This window comes from Pieris brassicae, chromosome 9 (assembly GCF_905147105.1).
Source record: "Pieris brassicae chromosome 9, ilPieBrab1.1, whole genome shotgun sequence".
Classification (NCBI taxonomy): domain Eukaryota; kingdom Metazoa; phylum Arthropoda; class Insecta; order Lepidoptera; family Pieridae; genus Pieris; species Pieris brassicae.
The window spans coordinates 12,268,907-12,286,374 of record NC_059673.1 but is presented as its reverse complement, the minus strand read 5'-3'; the positions used below and the strand labels follow the sequence as shown (position 1 = coordinate 12,286,374).

General features: G+C 32.6%; 1 protein-coding gene across 3 annotated transcripts in view; it reads left to right on the top strand.

The window, feature by feature from the left end:
• Nucleotides 1–17,034, top strand: part of LOC123714498 (connectin-like) — a 66,924-nt gene extending 49,890 nt beyond the window's left edge. For 2 of the 3 annotated variants that reach the window (XM_045668762.1, XM_045668765.1), the window contains exons 2-3: nt 14,217–15,250; nt 16,079–17,034. In XM_045668762.1, the coding sequence (XP_045524718.1) occupies nt 14,236–15,250; nt 16,079–16,689 (1,626 nt within the window). In that variant the 5' untranslated portion in view covers nt 14,217–14,235 and the 3' untranslated portion in view covers nt 16,690–17,034. Of the gene's footprint in view, nt 1–13,469; nt 13,575–14,216; nt 15,251–16,078 lie in introns of those variants that run through there. The other variant, XM_045668764.1, reaches the window with a different exon arrangement.
• Nucleotides 17,035–17,468: the final 434 nt, after the last annotated feature.

The following is a 17,468-nucleotide window of genomic DNA, read 5'->3' as shown; positions in this document are numbered from 1 at the left end:
ATGTCGTCTATATACATTAAAATGTTTATAAAAATTTTATTCATACTAAGTCACAAAAGCTCTAACGACTACAAAACCTTAATCTTTCCATTGAAGACTGTATATTAAACCTAACACATATAAATCTCGTTCAATAACCCACCGGGGTACCTAACACGTTATAAGTTATATAATCCTTAAGCTTAATCCATAAACTTAGTATATATTGGGAGACTGCGGGATATCGGATCTTGGTATTAGGTTCATTTGAGTAATTACATTAATATACGACGAGGTTATATAGACTTTAATACCCTCAAGTGAATGTTGAAACATTGTTCATACAAACTTCTATTTTATTAAACCAAAGGACTGCAAAGCATTTTACTTGACCTCCATCAGCTGTATAAACCAGGACGAATAGGCCAATGTGAATTGCCGTTGGCATTGGCCGTTGGGGTTTACTTCAACGGCTGGTCGCGTGGGGGGATGCGGACAAGGTTGTTACAGCATTCTGCCCCGATTTCTGGAGATGTCGTGGGGTTTTAGGCACAGTAGCGACTACCACATAACCCTCCACCATAAGGCAGTCACGCCGCTGTATGCGTAACGTATTACCCCACAAATGTAACATGCACAGAAATGTGGCCAACTCCAAGGGTTGTAGCGATACTTTTTTTTAATGTGAAAATTAAATTCATAAAAATTAAATTAATATTGTAGATAGCTCGGTTATTATCAGCTATATCCAGCTGCAGAGTACAAACGCTAAATTGTGAAAACAATGTAGAAGCGAAATTATCGAATTAGCGAAACTTGTTTTTTTTTTTGCGTTGTCACATTTTGATCTTGTGTTTATGTAAAAAAAAGTCGTATCTTCGTTTGTTGCTTTTATATCGTATGTATTTAGAAAGTTCACACCTTACGGTTTTGTTATGTTTGTTTGTAATTTATTGACAAGTAGAAAATTTCCTATTATATACATTTAAGCCTTTTACAAAGTCAGCAAATACCTGTATTATATAATTTTTTAAGGGGGCAAATATACAATTAATATTTGGAATTAATAAAATTAAGTCAATGTTACATACATTGAAGTGTACATACAGTGAAGCTTCTCACAGCAAAATAAAAAAATGACAATAGGACATTTCTCTTGTCATGACGTATAAAAGTTTCGTGAAAAGTAAATTACAGACTGCTCCAATGAAATTCGAATATTCTTTGAGTTCTAGTTGCACTGAATTTTGAACTGAACTGTTTTTAAATATCGAATTGAACATTATGAAACGGAATTTTATTAAAACTGTTCGTAACTTTTTCTTTATAGAAATATTTTTTTAATTTTAAACTCAACATTGTCGGAATTCCAATCGTTGGGTCTTAGAGCGAACCCCGAGGCGCAAATCTTAGGGGCTAAAAACTTTTAAGACGTCTTAATCGAAAACAGCGTACCGGTTCTTAAAAACAACGTAATATCGTTTTTTACATGATAGTTATAGTAAATTAAATTACTATAGAAGTTTTATTCTGATACACGAACCACTACTATATGGAACCAGCTGCCCACTGAAGTATTTCCGAACCAATTCGACTTAGGGTCCTTCAATAAAAGAGCGTACCAATTCTTAAAAGGCCGGCAACCCACTCGCCTTCGAGCATTGAGTGTCCATGGCGATATCACTAAACTTCAGATGGACCTCCTGCCCGTTTTCCCCCTCTTCTACAAAAAAGAACTATCAACACATACTATAAAATATACATATATGTTTCATCTATGAGTCATGGCCAGCTGTAAATAGTTCTTACGCAATTTTATTGTTTTAGGTTCACCGGATGACTCAATTTGTTATTTCAATTTAGCTGGTGATATTTATACACTTTGTAATTACACCTGTTCGCTATTTCAGCCCTTCTCAATCAGTTTAAAATATAGGTTCATTATTAAATTTGGTTTCAAGCACTGTCAAAATCAAAAAATAACTCCGTCAAGACAATTAAAAAACAGTGCATTTCACATGACTTACTATGAAAATGGAAGCTCTAAAGTTTCCTTGCTTTTTTAGAAAAATGGTGGTTATACTCGTACACACATATGGTACGATAATGATAATTCTGATATCGCTTTTAAATACAGTCATTAGAAAACACATAAAGGAATGTTTAATAAATTCTTAATTTTATTTACGCCAGTATTCGATACTACTTTAATAAAAAGATTTGTATGAAATAATAAATTAATTAAAATATTTAAAAATATACATACTTCATAGAGTATTTACAATACTCTTACATAGTACCAGAAAAATACTGGGTGTTAATTGTCTGAATAAAATTGGAGGCTAGGGAACAGTTTCTCCTGAATAGAATACCACAGATCTATAATTTGAAGAAAATTCCTGTAATATAGTCTATGCTTCCATAGACTCATTAAATGCAATCTATATTCATATTGCATGTGTTGAGCCATAAATTGTGAAGGCTGGCAGAATTTGATAACGATGAGTCAAAATTCGTAGACGCGTCCAGCAGTCTGAATGAAGTGATGTCATTGCACTAAATTAAACACAATAACGTGTAAACATTTGCGGTTTTGTCGCCAACATCACAACTGAACAACGCTTTTAGATTGTATATTTTAACCGACTTCGAAAAAGGAATTTACAATTTGATGTGTTCCGGGGAAGGATGTGTTCGAAAACGAACGAAACTAACGAAAAACTTAAAAATGCTCTTTATTTATAGAAAGTTAGTAGCTAATAATGTATCACCTCGACGTCCGTTGTTCAACAACTGAGCGTTTTTTAAAGCAGTTATTGCCACACATTAGTTCTATACCAGTTACCCACTGAAGTATTTCCGAACCAATTCGACTTGGGGTCGAAAAGTTTCTTGAAAAATAAATTACAGACTACTCCAATGAAATTCGAATATGCTTTGAATTCTAGTTGCACTGAATTTTGAACTGAACTGTTTTTAAATATCGAATTGAACATTATGAAACGGAAATTTTATTAAAACGGCTAAAAACTTTTAAGATGTCTTAATCGAAAAGAGCGTACCAATTCTTAATACCGGCAACGCATTCGCGAGCCCTATGGCATTGAGAGTGTCCATGAGCGGCGCCATAACATCAGATGAGCCTGAGATGATGATAACACTTATGCCCTCGGTTCTATAAAAAAGAAGACTTTACAATGTATTTTTGCGAATTTCTAAAGAAATCTATGCGAAGTTTATTGGTGTATTTATAAAAAATAATAGTCACAGATATATGAAGAACAGTTATGTTTAGCGTATCTTTTATAGTTACCTATTTTGTCGGCACCAATTTATTCGTATGGTTTACGACTTACAACGTACTTTAGTTAATACTAGTATAGAATATAGATTAAGAAACAGAAAGCTATAGCTACTTTATATAATTTTAGTTCAGACATATGTTTGTGAATATATATTTTTTTTCCACGAATATTGAAGATTAAACTTAGGATCAATTTTGTATTAGATGTATTATTCTTACATTAGGTTTTAATCAGTATATTAAGAACAAGGCGAGACACACGGTTTCATCTAAAGTACTATATGTCCCTTTTAATCACGTCGTAAACACTATTTGATAGAAAGAGACGAATGAGTACTTTAAAAGAGCTATTAGACTTCTATATATCTTCTATATATATAAAAATGAATCCCTATTTCCCTTGGTCACGGCATCACGCATGAACGGCTGGACCGATTTCGCTAATTATTTTTGTTGTGTTTGTTATTGTCAGGAAGAGGTTCTTATGAAAGAAAAAAATAAGAAAAGTGCGAGGAAAATTGGAAAATTTAAGAATACTTAATATGGTGGATATTAAGTAGTCCTGACTTTTGTTGCGATAACAATTTTCTTTGAAAAGTGCGAGGAAAATTGGAAAATTTAAGAATACTTAATATGGTGGATATTAAGTAGTCCTGACTTTTGTTGCGATAACAATTTTCTTTACAGTGCATAGCGCTTTTACTATTCAAACTTTTTTGATGTAACCTTATGGCGTTTGACATACGATTACCATAATGCGTGCTGCAAATATCGTCAAAGAGGATGTAAGAGAACTGAATATCGTTTAAAACAAATGAGTTATTATATTGGTAATCAATATTAATAGTTAAGACAGGACAACGTCTGTCGGGTCCGCTAGTATTTGATAAGTTATTATATATGTAAGTATGTTATAAGATAACTATTATTTTTATTACACTATATTGCATCACTGTGCAAGGACCCTAGTGGTTATTTATCGTACATGAATATTTATTTCGTATATCAAAATAAAATTTCAATAATGGGGTTATAATTGTTATTTAATTTACTAAAACTATCATGTCAAAAACAATGTCATATTAAAACAACACACCGGACGTGGCCTAAATATGATATCAATATAAATTGAACCCTGACATTAAGATAAACGCATACTCATAGTAAAACACTTAAAAAGTTATAAAGAAAGTCCTTATAGTTAAATATAACTGGGTGATAAAATTGTTCAGTTATCTCGAGCGGACGTTGAACTTATACAGAGTTTTTGTTACTTACTACGAATAATACAATGTTCCTGTAAAGGCATTTTGTTGTTATTTTCTCATTTAAATGAATTTTATAAAACATGTTTTATTATGAAGTGGTTAAAAAGTAGGCAAGGCAACCGCGGGTGGTGAAGTCGAGTTGGGTAGGCCTTGTCGGACATACCTGGATCAAATCCCACCTGAAGTAAGTAATAGTGAGATATATAAGCAGTGTGTGTGTGAAAAGAGAACGTAATGGATGGAATCAAAAAAGAAACGAAAGGTAAACTTAGGAGGTGTGGCCATGTAGAACGGATGAAAGAAGAGCGGTTAACAAGTAGGATTTACTGCGCAACCGTGGATGGTGAAATCGGGTAGGCCTTGTCATATCTGGAGTAAATACTCGTACTAGAGAAGGGGCAAGTTAAAGGAACCCATAACCGATGAGCATGCATGGTAAATGTGATAAAACTGGCCGAAGCAAGAGAGATCCGTGATCTCTGCCTACCCTTCCGGGACAAAGCATGATAATATGTGTAAAAAAAAGTTTTATACAGAAGAAGAAAATTAGCTAAACAATATATATTAAATAATAAATTTATTTGACTTTTTTTGTTGTTTCTGATGTCAAATATTACATATTTTGCCACAAAGTAAATATTTTAGGATAGTTTATTTGCATGGGGATCCTAAAAGCTGGAGCGTTTAAAGTTCCAAACATCGAGTTATGTAATGGTATATATCTCGTAACTTTAGTAAACAAATAGACTGCCCTGGACTGGTCAATTATTAACAGTTTAATATTCCTGACACGACTGCTGGTGTTACATTACTACAAATAATTTTTATGTTTTTTTTTAAATTATTGTACAACAATTACAAAACAATTACATTGTTTAACATCAGATAGTTGACCGAAGAGTTTGTTTTTAACGTGAAACGTTCCCCTGGATATGTATGTCAAAGTCGGTCGTAATTGCGTGAGTAATAGCGCGCTTAGATGGGGCATAAATTCCAAAAAAAACGTACTTTCATAAAGGTGAAACTCGTTTTGAGCCACGTTTCATGACATTCGCCTCGGCTAGATGAAAATTCCCATAAAAGTTACTTATGTATGCAGCGACCATTATCACCAAGTAAGAAACTATTCTATCCAGACTCTTGAAACATATGAATTGTTTACGACATTTTATTGTATTTATTTTAAATCAAAGAGAGAAAATAATGTAGAGTCTCGATAGAATACGGATAATGTATTAACCGGATATGTAACGGTAATAAATCAATTCATACAATGTTCAGTTGCTTAATCATTTATAAAATTTATTAATTTACCTACAATATCAAACAACTTTTGAATAATTCCGGTGAATTTATCATAACTCCGTGAAGGCAATTATTATTATTGGCTTTAAAAATTATAATTAAACATTCATAATTTTACAAATCAAGATGGCGTTGCACCAGTCTTTGACGAACTATGCCTAAACAAACTTCGAGTTAAGAAAACACTTTTTAAACGGATTGAAGCTATGTATTATTATTAAAAACTTATAATTATATACATCATTTTAACGCACCACGTACGCGGCCACGCACGCTGTAAAGCACGCGAAACGTCAATTTTTTTTTATATAAATAATAAGTTTTTAATAATAAGACATAGCTTCAATCCGTTTAAAAAGTGTTTTCTTAATGTGTAAAAGCTATGTTAACAAAAGACAATACTATGTGAAACTTCGAGTTTTTACCGTATTAATAATCATTATATTCTTTTAATATCATTATCAAATTATACGAATACACATATATTATATTTCTATCAAAATCAGTCTCTAAGGAAATTAAACTTCGAGACAGTATTGTATTTTAGATAGGCGAAAACACTATTTACAAGCATGCTACGTTATTTCGATTAATGTGAAGTATTTCCAAACCAATTCGACTTACGGTCCTTTAAGACAAGAGTACCAATTATTGAAATGCCGGCAGCGCACTTGCGAGCTTTCTGATAATGTCCATTGGCGGCGGTATCACTTAACAACCTGCCCCTATACCTCCTAATATATAAAACAAATATATATTTAAAAAAATCTTTGATCGTATAGTCTGTGAGGTATGAAAAATCAATATTTAATATAAATTATTGATTAATTAATTATTTTACTCTTAAACCGTGTCAAATTTTGTTGTTTTGTAGTTGAGAGTATAATCAATATCTAAATTGCCAGAGAAAGAAAATACATTTATATTTCACTGAGCAGTGGTGGCCTAGTGGCTACAGCGTACGACTTTCATCCCTGAGGTCGTAGGTTCGATCACCAGCTGTGCATCAATGAACTTTTTTTCAATGTGCGCATTTAACATTCACTCGAACGGTGAAGGAAAACATCGCGAAACCGGCTTGCCATAGACCCAAAAAATCTACGGCGCGCGTCAGGTATAGAAGGCTGATCACCTACTTGCCTATTAGATTAACAAACGATTATAAAACAGATACAGAAATCTGAGGCGCAGACCTAAAAAGGTTGTAGCGCCACCGATTTTATTTTATTTCACTCAGCGGTGCTCACGATTGATGGTTAACTGCATGCATTATGCAGCAAGTTGTTATTGATAGATGATCATATCATAAGTGATTGTTAATTAATTTGATAATTAATGAAGCGATCAATGCTGATATTGAATAACATAGCGATCCAAACTGTTATCGAGGGAATAAAACGATTTGCATTTAAGACACTTATAGAGGAATGTCGACCAAGTTAACAAGTTAAGTCTGTCAGTGACAGTTCAACCTAAGCTCGTGTGTTCAAATCCTGTACATCAAGCACATTGGACTCTCAACCATTTTTATTTCAATGACTCAGCTGTAAGTAAAAAAAAAAATTACGCTCAATTGAACGAATAAACAAGCTAATCCGTATCTACATTGCGCTCTTACCTATGTAATTATAACATTTTATTACAGAAAGTTCATCGAAGGACACTGAGTACGGCCGTGGAGAAATATTTTAAATATAATCTTAGTATTGTCTTTTGTTAACATAGCTTTTACACATTAAGAAAACACTTTTTAAACGGATTGAAGCTATGTATTATCATTAAAAACTTACATCATTTTAATTTTTTTCCGACGTTTCGCATGCTTTAAATGACAATGACAATTTAAAATTATGTAAATAATTATAAGTTTATAATAGCTTCAATCCGTTTAAAAAGTGTTTTCTTAAATATAATCTTGTTGTTCCGATTTCTACTTCCTTCAAAAACGTATTAGATTTTGACATACCGGATTCATAAGTCTCGTTACTGACTCTTACAGCTTACGTAAAAACTTCATTTTCTAAAAACATCTTTTACATCACAAATAAAGCGCTTTTTTCTTAAAAAAATGAGATACAATATCAATACTATGTGTATTGATATAAGCTTATGTCGTCGCAATTATTTCGCCTACTACTGATTGGATAGGGCGTGAGTTATTGACAAGTAAATTTAATTATCCGAGTGACATCACTTTAATGATAACACTGCAATTTAACGTATAATATATAAGTATATAAAAGTCGATTTATGGCGTATGATACGGTCGAATTTTTATATTGCTGAATTTATGAATTTCTAGGTCCGGCTTCGGCAACCGTGACTCGTAAAACTAGAAAAACTATGTACCTTTTTGATACCGCAATAAATTCCGTGAAGTGGTTTTAGAGTTTATAGCGAATAGACGCGTATATATGTACTAATACTAGCTGACACGGCAAACGTCGTTTTGCCATGTATATTATTTCCAGGAAAAAAAATTTAGTTCAATAAAAATAACCTATATACTATAATAAAAATAGGGGTTGATCGTAGAGGGATGACTATTAAGGGTTGTATGTATTTATGTATGCTGTATCACAAAAAAAACCATTTTTTTTAAATTAAAAAATATTTTTTGGGGTGGACACCCTTATCACTTAGTGGTTTGCAAAATAGGTAGTAACCGATTTTCAGACTTACTGAATATGCATAAAAAAATTAATAAGCATCGGTCGAGCCGTTTCGGGGGAGATGGGAACAAACATTGTGCCACGTGAATTTTATATATATAGAGATAAACCTTAGACATATGCAGTAGCTGACGTATTTGTTATTGGTATTATCAAGCTATATAATTTTAAGAGTCCGTCCCCGAAAAAGTTTTTTTTTCATATATCTGAACAATCACAATTATCGTTGCTGTCTATTGGTAAAATAATTTACATCAAACACACGACTACACGCAATACTCGTTGAGCGAGTTTGCTTATTATTAATAAGTAAATTATATGAAGAAGTATGAGGGTGTGCAATTATTCAATCAATTACCGTCTAAAATTCGTAATATTAACTTAGCCAATTCAAAAGGGCATTAAATATAGTGAGATTGAGTTTAGAAGACTAAAATTAAGACGGCTGTCCGATGGCAACGTGTATCTCGTTCGTATATATTAAGTTTCTCATATATTTTTTTTAATGAAATATAGTTCTTTAAACTTGAAAAGATCTAAAAAATCACTTCAGGAGATCTAGAGATTACAACCTCACAAACTTTTTCTATACTAATACTACTAATATATATAATAATAATTTATTATTGGTAAGGAATGTTTTTAAAACTGAATTTATCTAATAAAATAATTGTTCTCGATTCAACCAACTATAAATGATTGTGTAGAAGAGACATTCCAAAATAATATTTTATTACTTTTCGACAAATAAAGTTCGTTTTGATACTCATACGTAAGACTCAGTGACACATTTACTACTTTGAAAAAGTTTTCTGGCTATGTCACGTGAGATGAACATAATAACCAAGACGTAGAATTTGCCTTACACTACATATTCACTTACACATATATAATTACATATATGTTTTAATGGATAATTCGTGTCATGTGAGGTTTAGTGACGAGATGTGGAAGGTCATAAATGTGTAGAATAAGCAGGCAAATTGGCTCCCTATTGTGTAATAGGGTTAGTTTAATCTGCTTCAGTATATACATGTTTATATATAAGCCGCTTTGTTGTCGTAGGGATCTGTTGGATGCTGTTAATTTATAAACTGTGCAATAATATGCTGTTTTTACCTTATATCTTGCTTAAACTGAATAATTTCCTGTCCTGTACAAAACTGTCCCCATCGTAACCCTAACTTAGGTGCTAACTAACCTACTCTTTTTCTGTTTCATATCCATTTTTTATATAGTACTGTTCCCTGTTTACATATGTTTTAGTTGCTCTGTTTTGTTCCATTCGTTTTGCCTATGTATTATGTATTGCACTTTTGCGCTTGCCTAATCTAATATTTTTTCTCACATTCGTTGCCTGGAAGAGATCGCTCGAAAGCGATAAGGCTGTTGCCCTCCTTTTCATTTAATTATGTCAACTGTAATATGTTTCTGTATGTATCGAAGTGTTAATAAATAAATTAATATTTCTGTTTGAGACGTTGCGAACAAGCGGATATGTATATCATCTCCACTAAGTGCTATAACTTAGGGTTTTACGCTTCACTAAATAGAATTGCTAGATATTTTCGGACCGTCCATCCGATTATAAATAGAGCTATTATCACTCTCTTATATTCTTGTGCTATATTTGGTCTTCTTGTAGTTTGTTTTCTTCCCTTTCAACTAGTCAACCCATGAATAAGTATATACTCATTTAGTTAATTCTGAGGTGGTTGTAATATCATTAAAAAATAAAAGTTTTATGTATCATATTTTAAAGGTTTGCGATCGCTCGAAGCGACAAAACCTTTTTTTAATATTCGAGGTGAAATAAATTTGCCCCTGATAGTGGCAAGGTTATGTGGATCTGGATGAGCAATATCAACTAAGACCACCTCAGGTAGTTCCTACAAGAGACTGTTAGACTACCGTTAGAGAAGCTCTAGGGTGGCTCTCGGGACTAAAGCCACGAACGAAAGGGAAGCACTAAAAACTATTCATTATAGATTTAACGTTCATTTCACTAAATAATATGTGGTATTAAAGTTATATTCTATGCGATTAAATATAGTTTTATGATATCTTTCATAAAATGAGAAACTAAGCGAAAAATCTTCATAAGTAGTCCTTTACCCATTCAAATGGAAAAGGTAATCTGGGCCAGTGAAGTAAGCCTAGATCTATTCATAGAAGTACTAATTAGTTACTGTAATATGAAATGAGAACAGAAATTGTAGAGGGAATCGAAAATGTTCTTCTTTTGGGGTTTATTGGCATACGTCGGCTTAATTGACAAATGAAGGTGAATATAACATCTATGCCGTTTAAGTTAGCATTAGCTTAATGAAAAAAGCTGGCTTTCTTTTATCTGCAATAATTCTACGATAGACACCGTCCTATTGACATTATCATTGCTTACGAAATTCTTAATAACTTGGTGTATAATTTTTTTTTATCAAGTGAATTTTCTCTTAAATAGTCACATCAGTCCTTTTTTACACTCGGGCAGTGACGACCAACGGTTGGCTTCGGCGACTCTCATCAGTTAGGTCGTAGGTTCGATGCCCACCAATGGACTTTCTTTCTATGTGCGCATTTAACATTCGCTGGTACGGTTAAGTAAAACATCGTGACAAAACCGGCTTGCCTAAGACCCAAAAACTCGACGGGGTCTGTCTAGCACATGAGGCTGATAACCAACTTGACTATGAGATTGACAAATTATCATGAAACAGTTACATAAATCTTAGGCGTAGATCTTACAAGGTTGTAGAGCTGCTGGTTATTTTTGAAGTGAAACTTCTTTAGGCGCATGAGGGTAACATTTTTACGGATGAAACGTCTCGGAGATGTGCAGCGTTTTTGTCGAAGAAAAGGGAGAGAGCGATGAGACCGATTGAGAGAGAGAGTGAGAAAAGACTAACGTAACATGAAGCAAATAGCCATGGAGCAAGCAAGTGAGAAAGAACGAGAGAGAGAGAGAAAGGGAGATTGAGAAAAAATACACGCTATGGGTTGATGTATTCGTTTAGTAGTTACATATTAAAAAAAAACTTGTAAACAGTGTGAATATAGATATACAAATACATGGAGTGGTCATATACTGGTACATTATCATCTTTTGGGGCTTTTAGTTTTGCCGTAGTAATAATTAATTTACAAAGAAGTTTCACTTCTTAGATGTGTACTTTGTGCGCACTTTTTTATTTAATCAAGAAGTTTACACAGTAGAAATATCACAACACAAGAGAGGGGAACCAACCAACCACAATTAACATTGACAGTTTGACAAATGAAAAAAAAATAATGGGTGCGTTCTCCGTATCAAATTTATAATTAATGAATATTTAATTATCATGCCTATCTTACTTCTGTCTGTCCGCGGGAATGACTGAAAATCATTTCTATGGTAACATGATCTCAGCCTTTCACTTATACTGAAACTTTCACTACCAATGCCTACTATGAACTTGCATACAAAAATGTCAGAATAGGTATCGCTGTCGATATTGGAGTTACAAAGTAGGGACGCAGCTAGCCTGTCCACTAAAAATATTATTTAATTTTCTTCCCAAGATTTTACATTCTGAAAATAATCGAAAAAAACACAAGCATACTTTTCATAAAGACATTATCGTTAGGAAACAATTTTCGTTTCACCTCTGAAGGGTCTCGAACATAAATACGTGTAGGGCTTTCACGGTAAAAATGCCAAAACCTTTGCGTTATCAATCACTCAACGAGTGCGTTTGAATAACGCGGGCTCCCGATAGTGTTTGACGTGATTCGACAGTGAAATATGGGATTTTAACTCATACAAAAATTCTGAGGAAACATGAAAAAAAAACAAGTACATAAGTTCACTATTAAAAACAATACGTCACTTTGAAGTCCGTCGTTCTACCAGGCCAGCGGCTCACTGAAGTATTTCCAAACCAATTCTACATAGGACCTTTCGAGAATAGAGCGTACCAATTCTTAAGAGGCCTTATTTAATAAAAAGTGTCGTTCAAAAAAAAATACGACGATATATAAGAGCGTATTTATAATAATAAGACAAAACGAAATCCAAGGACGAAACCTTAAATAGTAATTGAATGTTTGTATCACTCTATTGTCACTTCGTAAATTAATCAAAGGCCAACAGTTCTCCGCTAATTGAAGCTTAATTTGTTAGAACAGAGAAAGTACTTGCGATAGGAACTGAGAAACTAGAATATCATTAAAGTTATAAGGTATATAAGATGCTCTCTATTTGTAATGACGATGGAGCTAGATAATTAAAAATGTGTGCGTGTACTAGTGTACAAACGAAAGAAGTGAAACTTCTTTATGGCCTTATTTTTCGAAAAATGATCTACTATATAATGCATCTTTACAGAAATTGGTTAAATAAATTTAAATTAGATAAAGTTTGACAAAAGGCTTTTATTATCATAGTCATGATTACAAATAATACAATTATTTCATTTTATCTTATTACTACTAAGATTATTACAGAATTTTATTCATTGTAATAGAATTATTAATATCATTGTTATCGTTATTATATATTTTTGTTAATGGCTTCGAATCTCTTCGAATCAACCGTGGTAGGGACAAGAAAATATGGTGTGTAACCGAAAAATGTGACGGTATTTTTTTTACCAACGCCGATAAAGAGGTTTCACATCAAAACGGATATAAAATATTATAGCTTTGTTGTGTTGCCAAGTAGCTTGCGAAACATTGTTATAATTTTGTCAATAAATTAACATTTTTATCTCCACGCAAAAGTGTAGGTTGACTTTTAAATTACAAATAGCATGAGATCATTCAAACTGTGTCCAGTTTGTATTTCCATCACACTGTTACAAATGTCTTTTTTATTTCAGATTATGTATACAATAAATAAATAAAATTAAGAGGATATATGTTTGATGAGATTTAAGGAGAACACAAAAACAAGCCAACACTGCTCCACGGTTTAGTTAGTCTTGAAATTCCCACAATTTAGTGGATTTAGTGGATCTTAACCTTGGATGTTCTGGATCCGAATTTCTCGACAATTTCAAAGAATGAAAGGTCACTCTTAATAAAAAATATTATTAGAAACACTTAAAGTAAAAACCTTTAAAAATTTTAACATTTATTTATCAAAGTACGAAATAATTTTGGTTGTCTAAAATTACTTCATACTTTGATAAATGTCTACAAAAATTTCTAAGTTACCGCTTAAGTAACTCATGGGTACAAAAAGGCTATTTGTTCAGATGAAGTCACATCCTCTCCTTTATTGTTGATAGTGTGAACGTGACCTGAGGAGTTAGTCATTTTCCTGAGAAATGTTATTCCATTTATGTTTAAAGTAATATGACGTTATATTGTATAATTAGTAGTAGCTTGCTATTCAACTTATTGTAACAATTACAAAAAACTTATTAATAAAATAATTGTTCAGACTTTGTTCACGACTAGAAATTCTTTTTAGTGTAAAGGTCTTATGGTAAACGTCTTCAGATTTTTAAGAAAGATAATTTTTTTTTCCTTTTTTGGATGGGGAGTTTAGTGATAGATTTTGTCAATATACAATAAGTGAGAGAGAATCGAGCATATCTTCTTATACTTGCTATATCTTTTAAAGTTAGTTCAGTCAGTTGATTAAGACGAAAATTTATTGTGTTAATCTACTAAAAATTAAATAGAACTTCTTTCTTCTTATTACAGTTGGTGTTTGATAATCAATATGACATCCTGGAAGCTGTTTTTCCTTTGCGCCGTGCTCTTCTGCGTCGAAGGCAAACAGTTGCATCAAAAACGGGAAACCAAATCCCATATATGCGACCCAGTTTATAACAACACAAATAAAATTCAATGCTACTGCGTTCGAGATTCCAATCTCGACTTGATTCGGAGTGCCGATTGCTATGCAACTGTCAACGAAATCTCAATTGATGATGCCAATTGGAAGGTTTTTGAAGAACTCGGAAATGTCCACAAGCTAACATTCACGAATACACGTGGCGTTATTTTGAAGTATATACCTCAACACGCATTACAATACACGAAATCAGTTCTGAAACTCGAAGTTAAGTACGCGAACATTGATTCAATAGAACCATTCGATTTTGCTAATCTAACATTCGTTGAAGAAATAACACTAAGAGATAATCAGATCAAAGATTTAAAAGCTAATGCTTTTGCGCATCACAGGGACTTGGCAACAATTGGCCTAGATACAAATAACATAGTCGAGATAAACAGGAATGTATTTGTTGACTTACCGTCTCTAGAAAAGCTATATTTGACGAGAAATAAAATTACAACAATCCACGACAAAGCTTTCATACATTTGTCTAATCTAAAAGAACTTGAAATTGATACCAACAAATTATTCATGTTGAACAGTGAAACCTTTTTAGGATTGAAGAAGTTGGAAAAGTTAGATCTTAGTAGTAACAGTTTGCAAGTGATAGGGGATTATACGTTTGCGCCTTTAAAGAACTTACGGGTGTTAAATTTGGATGGAAATAAAATTCAGATGCTGGACGAGAAAGCTTTTCATGGACTCGTTAATTTGCAATCTTTGTCAATTGCTCATAATACACTGAAAGAAATAAAAAATGTTAAATTGTTTATTGGATTAAAATCCTTAAAGTCAATGAGTTTGAAAGGCAATCAACTACAGAATCTTGACTCCGATGTAATGGCGCCGATACTGGAGAATTTCTACAGTAATGTCAGCAGCCTAGATGTCGAAGGTAAATATTATATCTTATTATTTAATTAAGCGTATCAATAGCTACTCTTAAGATGTGAAATGTTAACGGAATGATTAATTAAATTTTTAACTTATTTCAAAAAAAGGAGGTTATCAGTTTAAAGTATAAGTTCGGGCACACAACAGGTGGGACTTCGTAAGTGTACATCAGATATATCAGAATTTAGTAGCCCAAGTTTCATTAAAATCGGTTCAGTAATTTTTGAAATGGGTTATTGTAATTGACGACATGTATTATTTAGCTATCTAGGTAAATAATAGTTGTAGGTATTTGAAATTGGTTTCATTCTTCTAATAAAATAAATTTATTCCTGCATAATTATGGATATTGTTCTATGTAAAACGATAATTCTATAGGGTCGAAGTCACAAAAGACTAACAAACAGACACACACATGTGTATATACCGAGGAATCCATCGCGGCTGTTGTCTACATGTTGCACCACGATGTATTCAAAAAATAGTTACGCCTTGGCTATCAAACTATTTAATCACCTTCCTAGAAGTTATAGATCACTGCCCTGTGATGCTTTCAAGGGGAAGGTAATAACATTTTAAAGGCAAAATGCCGTTATATGGGCAATTATCATATCTTTTACAATACTTATAAATAACTCAACTTATTATATGACATAATGAATATTAATATGACATTTGCATGCCTACTTGTATATGGCTGATTGTGCGGATTTTTTTTAATTTATCTAAATGGTCACTTCTCTGTGACACTTATTGAAATACTGTTATTTATTTTAATTACTGTTCTTATAAATTATTTATAATATAAATAATTCATTGTATTTTTCAGATAACATGCTCCCCTGCGATTGCCGCCTGGACTGGTTCTTATCATTAATGAACATCACGAAAAGTTCGCACTTGAAGCTATCCATCGAAAATCTTAAATGTATACCCGCCTCGGACATCAGAGACAAATGGACGAAGACAACGGAAGCTGACAAGAACACAGACGTAGAAGACGATGGCCAAAATGATTATGAATACTATGATGATACACAGTTAAATGGGAAACTTTTTTACGTTGACATGCGTTTCCTTTTAAATTGTTCCAAAAATTTCGACAGCCTTCTCAAACCGGACGTTGAATCACCCAAACAAATGACTACAGTAAAGTCAAGTACAGCACCAGTAAGTATGGAACCAAAAGTCCCTATAGAAAATAAGGGCGAAGATCAGAAAAATGTATACACGACCAGTCGACTGTCAACTGTTTCAGCGAAACCGATGGCTAATGGCTTTTATGACGATCGAAGTATGGCCGCCGACGAAGCGAAGCCGGACAAAATAAAATCTCATCGAAGCATTCAGGATTTTGAGAGCCAAGCCAGTAACTCTCATATGACATCTTCGTGTGTTGCATTATTAGTAGGAGTGTTTAGTATTAGATTATTATACTAGATTAACTTAATATATAACCAGTGGTGTTAATACTGATATCAACTCTGTAAGGAGATTTACGAGAATACAATTTAATTTTTTCTTTGAAACACCTAACGTTTAGTAGAAAGTCTATTGAAGTGCAATCTACAATTTTTATTTCCAAAGTTATTAAACAATCTCATAGTGTCTCGAAATACGGTAAACATACGATTAAAAGCCCTAAATCACTTACACTTTTTTCTCTTTCCATCAAATTGTGTTAACGCTTCGAAACAGATGTCTTGACTATTTAGTTCACTAAGTGAAAACTGTTCAATAGGCTGTTCGACCGTATGAAAAATAAAGTGTTATTGAGTGTTCTGTCTGTCTGTAAATGATATATGTGTATTTTGTGTAATTTAAGAGTGATAACGCGTAATAAAGATAAGTTTGTTTACGTGTTTACAATTAAGGGACGCCATAGGGACTGGTGCGACGCCATCTTGGCGGGTTTTGGCGGGTTCTATTTTTATAGCTAGTAACGGAATTTTAAAATAACATTTTGTTTTTGTCCTATAGTCACTAATAATTATCTGTTATGGTTTTTAAAATAATATCTTTACTTTATTAAACTGATTTATTTTGATTGATAATCAGGATAATTCCATTTGATTGTTGGTAATATTAATTTGTTATAATTAATTTACAAAATATATTATTTTCATTATGTTAGAATTAACACCATTGACAATATATATTTAGTAATTAAACTGTATTATATATTAGTTCTAATAAGTAGTGCAACGTTACAGTCGGAC